The sequence below is a fragment of the Otolemur garnettii genome, unplaced genomic scaffold, assembly GCF_000181295.1.
Source record: "Otolemur garnettii isolate 467f Iridium unplaced genomic scaffold, OtoGar3 scaffold00224, whole genome shotgun sequence".
Classification (NCBI taxonomy): domain Eukaryota; kingdom Metazoa; phylum Chordata; class Mammalia; order Primates; family Galagidae; genus Otolemur; species Otolemur garnettii.
In genome coordinates, this window is record NW_003852619.1 from 905,603 (window position 1) to 914,321 (window position 8,719).

The 8,719-nt window shown below is 37.7% G+C and overlaps 2 protein-coding genes across 4 annotated transcripts in view; one reads left to right on the forward strand and one right to left on the reverse strand.

Moving 5' to 3' along the window:
• Positions 1-8,719, reverse strand: part of TENM1 (teneurin transmembrane protein 1) — a 596,275-nt gene that overhangs the window by 226,864 nt on the left and 360,692 nt on the right. The gene's annotated exons all lie outside the window — the stretch shown is intronic.
• Positions 3,132-4,265, forward strand: LOC100950579 (actin-related protein T1-like). The gene has a single exon (XM_003801900.1). The coding sequence runs from the start codon at positions 3,132-3,134 to the stop codon at positions 4,263-4,265; it is 1,134 nt and encodes a 377-aa protein (XP_003801948.1).

Consider the following 8,719-nt stretch of genomic DNA (forward strand, 5'->3'; position numbering starts at 1 on the left):
TGAGGACAATTAATGACCTAGTACATGGTGGGGATGGGGGAAGGGGAGAGTAGAGAGAGGGAAGGAGGGAGGGGGCTAGGGAGCCACCATGTGTGATATACCTTTTAAGAGCAGGACACAATTATAAGAGAGACTTTACCTAACAAATGTAATCCATGTAACCTGGTTCAAAAAAAAAATGTAGGTTACTCACCCTATAAAATACTATATCACAGGAATCCTCCCATTTTAAGAAATGTACCAGGGACCCTGAGAGAACTGGAAGAAACAAAATTTACTAACTTACTAACCAACTAATGTTACTGGGAAAAATAATGAAAAAAAGATTTCAGGATGGGTGAATGATAGATATCTTGTTGGTTTATCACCCCCAGTCCATCCCCACTCTCCAGGTAACCAGGTGTAAATTAATGATTAGAGGCTGAACCACTGAAACCACGGTGAAAAGGTCCCTACTTGGTGATCCTGTCCACACTAACAACAGTGAATGTGAATGGCATCCCTCTCTGGATACATCACTGATGTGTGAAACCAGCCAACAATGGGAAGTGGATAGTCCAAGGACATTCAGAGCATCCCCACCGTCTTACCCTAAAAAATACAGACTATACCCTCCTCCAGTCACATACCAGGAACTGACTGGTCTACGCACAGCAGAAGCTTGAGCATGAGCAGTTGCAGCATGGGACTGATCACTGATTCTTTGCTTGGGACTTTTTCATCTTCCTTCTTTCATCTTAGGTGTAAGACATGATGAAGGTTGTGAAAAATATATTCAAAAGGTAACTCAAACTAGACAAACTGTCAAAACTGTGTTATTGGGTTACTCTTACTATGAATATACAGGAAACCCTGAAGGTACTTGCATATATAATCACACCCAATATCAGATATGTGTGCCCCCCAGTGGGTCAGTGTAGATTTGCTACAATCCTTCTGAAGCCCCAGAGCAAATTGAATTTGCTATGTTGTATACTGATATCCCTAGAAAGACAATAACTCAAGTTATAACAGAAGTAATACCTAAACAATTAAAAAATTATTAATAATAATTTTGCAATATATATGTATCTTTTTATATTCTCAATAACTAAAAATTTTCCATGTAGAAATACTATATATTTCTGAAGAATTATTGCTATGTATTTCATATTGTCATATTAATTTTAATTCTCTAATTATTAATGGTATACAATGGATATTTGTGTATTGAACTTAAAAAAATAATAGAATAATGGTAAATATTAATAAAAAACACTCTCGTTGTAAGAACAACCTCTTTGGCCTTCAGGGGGCTGCAGGGTCGCATGCTGATTTTGTGAAGCCTTTTTTTGCTTATGGTTACCTGTGGTGTCAAATATCATTAAAAAGTATGCATGGACCTTGTATGTACTTATTTATTCACTTATTTTGATTATCAGCTTTCATTAGTGTTTGTGTATTTAATGTGTAGCCCATGACAACTCTTACCCTTCCAATATTTAGCAGAGAAGGAAAAAAAAATGGTTGGACATCCCTGAAACCATTAGAAACTTATAGGAAAAAATTGATGACCTCTAAAAGTTTATGTAACAAATCTCACCTAAATTTAGGTCTCAGTTCTGTGCATTGAAACATAAGTGTAATGCCTAGATTCATGTCTTTAAAAATGTAAATATAGAATTGACTAACCACAATTGTTTAGGGCAATGAAGCAAGTAATCAAGAAATTATTAAATGTAAAGTGGAGGAGAAAAGATATTTTAAAAACTGGCAAAACATCATGTAAATCTGTGTACATAAAAAAAAAAGTTGGATAACAGCGCGGAGGATCATGTAGAGAAGTAAGTATATTCCTATACAGTTTCACAATAGAAAATGTCACAACCCTTTGGAGAGTAGACTTAGAGGAAATGAAGTCAAGTAATTTAACCTACAGTTGTCATATTCTACTCAGCAATCCCAATTCTAGTGTGTGTGTGTGTGTGTGTGTATATATATATATATTTATAAATGTATATATATGTACACACAAAAGAAATGAAAAGATAAGTCCATTTTGTTTCTAGAGGTGGACTTCATCATAAAAGATAATTAAAAGACCCCCTGACTAGTATGTAAAGAAAACGTGTTATATCCAAACAGTAGATGAAGTTTGAAGGTAATGTGCAATGACTGAATCCAAACACAATAGGCCACATAGTATATGATTCCATTTATATGAAGAAATAAAGAGAAAGTAAATGTATAGAGGCAAAAAATATATTAGCAAGGCTTAGATAGGGCTCAGGTGGATGACCTAATGAGAGGAGTGGTAGCTAAGGAACACTGGGATTCTTTATGAGGTGTATTTATTTTGATTTTTGTCATCTTTATTTATTTTTAAAATATTGGCAAATATCTGTAACTATACTGAAATTTATTTTTGTAATATTGGCAAATATCTGTAACTACATTAAAATCAAGGAAATAAACACTTCAAGTGTGTTAATGTATGGTATGTAAAATGTATCTTAATAAAAACCATTACAAACAAAAAAACAAATGTTAGGGGCAATAAAAGAAAGAAGATCTTGAGTTGATTATATCCTTACTCCAAGCTGACCCTATGTCTGATGCTTAGTTCCTCCCCTTAGGAAAGGGAAGGATGTTTTCACCATTCTGCAGAACAAAGCTCACCAGAGCAGAGAGGGTAGAGAGTGTCTTTGGGACAGGCCCACACTTTGGCAGCTTCACTTTGTTCTAACAACTGGCCTCTACTCTGGGTTCACAGGCTCACTAAAGCTGTTCCTACATATGGTTTGCCTTCCCTGGTTTTGTGTCTCACCAGATAGGCAGCACTGGTGGTTCACAGACCCAGCCCCTCTGACACCCACTCAGGACAATTGTTGCCTTGGCTAAATTGTGACATAAAGGACAATCATCCCTGAAGTTGCCTCAGCAGGACCTAGACTGCCAGAAATGAGAAAAGATTAGTAGGTTGATGATGGGGTGCCCTGGTGCATTGGAGACAACCTGCTAGCTCCACCTGTGTGACAGCCTAAGAATTCTGGAATCCTGTGGTGTTCAAACCTCCAAAGGTACCTGTGTCACAAAGTGGCCTAAGTGTTCTTTCCTTTAGTTGGTGAGGTTCAGGACAGGACATAGCAGTCATGTTTAATCCACATGTCTTAGATGTTCCAGCGGTAATTTTTGACAATGGTTCTGGAGTCTGCAAAGTAGGGTATTCTGGAGAGACCGGACCTCGTCATATCATCAGCTCTGTCATAGGCTATCCTAAAGTTAACATTCCTTCTGAAAGAGGCGATAAGAAGAAGTACTTTGTGGGGGAGGAAGCCCAGTACAAGTATGAGACATTATATTTGCACTACCCCATTGAACGTGGACTGATAACAGGATGGGATGACATGGAGCATCTCTGGCAACAGCTTTTTGAGTGCCGCCTGGGAGTAAAACCCTGTGACCAAGCTGTACTCATGACGGAGCCCTCCTTGAATCCAAGGGCGACTCGAGAGAAGCTTGCTGAAATGATGTTTGAGAACTATAATGTGCCTGCTTTCTACCTGTCCAACCATGGTGTGGTAACTCTCTATGCCTCTGCCTACATCACGGGCCTGGTGGTGGACAGTGGACATGGGGTCACCTGCGCTGTCCCCATCTTTGAGGGTTACGCCCTGCCTCATGCAGTCACCAAGCTCTATGTGGCAGGGAGGGACATCACAGAGCACCTCACCCAGCAACTGTTTGCTAGAGGATGTCCTTTTCCTTGCATGTTTAACAAGGCCTTGGTGAACGACATTAAAGAAAAGCTGTGCTATATTGCACTGGAGCCAGAGAAAGAGCTATGCAAGAAGCCCGAGGAAGTCTTTCGAGAATACAGACTTCCAGATGGGAATATCATCCACATTGGACACCAGCTACACCAGGTACCAGAAGTTCTCTTTGCACCCGACCAGCTAGGCATCCAGAGTCCAGGACTCTCAAAAATGGTCTCCAGCAGCATTATGAAATGTTCCGCAGATATACAGAAAAAGCTTCTTGGAGAGATTGTAATGTCTGGGGGCACCTCTCTTTTTCCTGGACTGGAGGAAAGGCTCATGAAAGAACTGGATCAACTGACTTCTGAAGGGACCCCGATCAAGATCACAGCTTCTTCTGATAGACGTTTTTCTGCATGGATTGGTGCATCCATAATGACCTCTATAAGCACTTTCAAGCAGATGTGGGTCACCTCTGCAGAATTCAAGGAGTTTGGTGCATCTGTCATCCACAGAAGATGCTTTTAAAGATACCTGAGCACAGAGGATGACTCAAAGTGTCATACTGCAGGAGGACCATTTGAAAGTTACAGGGTCTCTTGGCCTTCAGCCTGATGTTCAATAAAAGGGTTTTGACATCGCAGGTTTCAGTTTATTATTGGCAATGCTAGAATTTCTGACTTATCAATATTTAAGTGATTGTATGTCTCTCTTCCTGTTCTATGGGCCCTTTACGTTGTTTTCTCCTTAATCAATCTTGAGTGGGGTAGGTTTCTCAGAATCAATGTGTTAAGTGGTTCTGTCTCCCAATGCCCAGGAGAGAGAATCACCAATGCAAGTCAAATAAGGGGAAAGAAATGAAGTAGAAACAGGAAGGCGAGGCCATTCCTACAGCTCAACAACACTTTCACTGGGTTGGCCTTTAGAACAATCATGTTCTTGCTCTGCTATTATATGATCAAAAAGCTAAATAGAATGCAGAGAAGAGTTGAGCACAGAGATTATCATTTTTTAAGGTTCTTCTAACCTCAGGGTCCTTGCTCTCATTTCGAGCATTAAGAATCAATACCTCTAATTGAAAGGATTATACTGTAAATTTCAGCCTGAATGACATAAAACAATTTATCAAAACAATATTTTAAACATCTTTCCAACTTTATGTTTACTTCTGTCACACTGCTAGCCTAAATATAGCCATGAAAGTTGTCAAACACTGTAAATCACTATAAATTAGACCTTTTACTTTTTATATTTGAGTACACTGGTTTAGCAGCAACTAATTGGGAATTCCAACCAGTACTCATGATGTATGAGTAATTTTATATTATGTAATTGTTATTATATATTTTGATATTATTAATTTATAGTTAAAAGTTTTAAATGTGGGGCAGAACAAGATGGAAAACCAGAAAGAACATTTGGCCAAATGCTCCTAGTGCAACTGAGGAATGGAAGAAAGCCACGTTATGTCTGGTGAGGAGTCCTTGCCTGGAGCTGTGGCTTGTGTGTGCAGCAAGGTGGCAAGGGGCTGGATACAGTACATGATCCAGAGCAGCAGAGTTGTGACAATAGGCCAGTTTTCTATGAGTGGGATTGACCAGCTCCTCCGTGGAGGTCCGGTATGGGAGGAAGTCCTTTGAGAGAAAAACCTGGACGAGGGGGAGCATATAAACAGTATACAGTATACAGCAGCCAGTTGTGAGGGCTGATCTGAGCAGATTTGCCACCAGTTTGGTGGTGGCAGAGAAGGTCATACTTGGAAAGTCTTAGCAGCCAAGAGATGGCCACTGTGGGCAGTTCGAGAGAAGGTCCTAAGGGCAGGCCTTGTATAGGGACACAACTTTCTTTGCTCTGCCCGCTGGGATTGGACCTCCACTCAGGAACTCTTGCACCCCACGGAAACTGTTGTCTAGGGGCAAGGTGAGACCTGCCTCGGAAGGATTCTGGAGAGCTTTGAGATAACCTAGCAGGGCCTGATGTTGAGGAAATAATCAGGGGATCACCACAGATAATTAAGTTGGGAAACAGGTCTATAACTGAGAACCAGAGAGTCCAGAAATAATCCACGTCTCTGTGGAAAACAGTATTTTTGACAATAAGAGCTATTCAATGAGGGAAAGAATAATGACTTCAATAAATGGTTAGCCACTGGAAATGAACAATGGGATAGCAGTATTCAAAAGAATGAAATTGGAAACTTATAAAAATAAAAACATCATGAATTAAATGGATAAAAGTACAAAACTCTTAGAAGAAAACAAAGGAGTATATATTCAAAATTTTGGATTTTATAATGAAGTCTTAGATATGACACAAAAATGTGAACAAATTATAACATAAATAAGCTGCATCAAAACTTAAAACTTTTGTAATTTGAAGGATACTACAATGAAAGTGAAAATACAATTCAAACATAGAAGAATGTTTTTGCATATCATGTATTTCTAATTAAGGCTATCATCTTGAATATGTGATAAGAAAACTTACAATTGAATAATAAAAAAGCAACCCAATTAAATAACAGAAGTGGTCAAAAGCACTATAGAGCTATTTTTCCAAAGAAGATATTCAAATAGCCAATAGGCACATAAACAATTTTTCGCCATTTGACATAAGTGAAAACCACAGAGAGATACTACAGAATACTTTATACACGACAGGATGCCTAGAATCAAAAAGTTGGATAACACTACACAGGAAATACTTTGAACTGTTTTACACACTGACCATCACAATGGACCGCTAGCAAAGTAAGCACTCAGAAACTAAAGGACAAAACTTAGCTTCCACAATGATACAAAAGATAAAACTAAGCAATGGAGTTTCACAAAATAAGATGAAGAGAATGCTACCACACTTATGAATTCTCTCAATAAATGTTAATGGCTTGAATTCCCCACTGAAGAGACATAGACTGGCTGATTAGATTAAAAAACACAAGCCATCCCTTTTCTGTCTTCAGGAAACACACCCAGCCTCAAGGGACAAATTAAAACTCAGAGTTAAGGGGTGGAAGACAATTTTTCAGGCAAACAGAATTCACAAGAAAAGAGGGGATGCAATTTTATTTTCAGATACAAGAGAATTTTAAGCAACTACAGTAAAAAAAAGACAAAGATGGACACTTCATATTGGTCAAGGGAAAAATACAACAAGATGACATCTCAATTTTTAATATTTATACACGCAACATAAATGCTCCAGATTCTGAAATAGACTTTACTTAGTCTGAGCAATATGATATCCCATAACACCATAATAGCAGGAGACTTTAAGACTCCTCTTTACAGATCCTGTAAAGAGAAACTAAACAAAGATACAAGGGACTTAATTGTGACCCTAGAACAACTGTGCTTGACAGACATACATGGAACACTCCATCCCAAAGCTAAAGAATATACATTCTTCTCATTGGCCCATGGAACATTCTCCAAAATTGATCATATCCTAGTACACAAAACAAATCTCAACTGAATCAAAAGAATTAAAATTTTACCTTGTATCTTCTCAGCCCACAAGGCATTAAAGGGGGAACTCAACTCCAACAAAAATGTTCAATCAATCCCACACAAAGGCATAAAAATTAAACAACCTTATGCTGAATGACAGTATAGGAAGAGATAAAAGAGGAAATCATTAACTTCCCTGAGCATAACAACAATGAAGATGCAAGCTACCAAAACCTGTGGAATATAGCAAAAGCAGTCCTGAGAGGAAACTTTATAGCTTTACATGCCTACATCTGAAAAACAGAGAGATAGCACATCAACAAACTCACAAGGCATCTTACAGAACTGGAAAACTAAGAACAATCTAAGCCTAAATCCAGCAGAAGAAAAGAAATATCCAAAATTAAATCAGAGATTAATGAAATTGAAAACAAAAGAGTCATTCAGAAAATTAATGAAACAAGGAGTTAGTTTTCTGAAAAAATAAATAAAATAGATAACCAGGATGTAAAATCAGGGTCCATAAGTCAGTAGCCTTTGTATATACCAATAACAGCCAAGATGATAGGCTAATTAAAGACACAACTCTCTTCACCATCGCTTCAAAGAAAATAAAATACCTAGGAATATACCTAACAAAAGACATGAAGTACCTCTGTAAAGAAAATTATGAAACCCTAAGAAATAGCACAGGATATTAACAAATGGAAGAACATACCATGCTCATGGCTGGGAAGAATCAACATTGTTAAAATGTCTATACTTCTCAAAGCAATCTACACATTCAGTGCTATCCTTATTAAAATACAACATTGCACTTTTAAGACCTGGAAAAAAAAATTCTTCGTCTTGTACAGAAACAGAAAAAAAAAAAAACAAAAAACAAAAAAACAACCCGTATAGCTAAGGCAATTCCTAGTAATAAAAACAAAGCCAGGGGCATCAGCATACCAGACTTTAGGCTGTACTATAAAGCTTAGTGATCAAAACAGCATGGTATTGGTACAAAAATAGAGACATAGACATTTAGAATCAAATAGAAAACCAGAAAATGAAACTAACATCTTATAGCCACCTAATCTTTGATAAACCAAACAAGAGCATACACTAGGGGAAAAATTCCTATTCAATAAATGGTGCTGGGAAAACTTGATATCCATATGTAAAAGATGGAAACTGGACCCGCACCTTTCTCCACTCACAAAAATTGATTCGAGATGGATAAAAGATCTAAATTTAAGGTATGAAATGATAAAAATCCTCAAAGAAAGCATAGAAAAAGCACTTGGTGATACTGACCTCGGGAAAGACTTTATGAAGAAGACTTTCACAGCAGTTGCGACAACAACAAAAATAAACAAATTGGACTTAATGTAACCAAAAAGCTTCTGTACAGCTAAGGAGATAACAGCCAAAGCAAATAGGCAACCTACACAATGGGAAAGGGTATTTGCATATTTTGAATCAGACAAAATCTTCATAAGTAGGATCTATAAAGAACTCAAATTAATCCACATGAAAAAAGCCAACAAT

Excerpts from the sequence above, each read along its gene's own strand:
- LOC100950579 (XM_003801900.1), top strand. The coding sequence starts at position 3,132 with ATGTTTAATCCACATGTCTTAGATGTTCCAGCGGTAATTTTTGACAAT.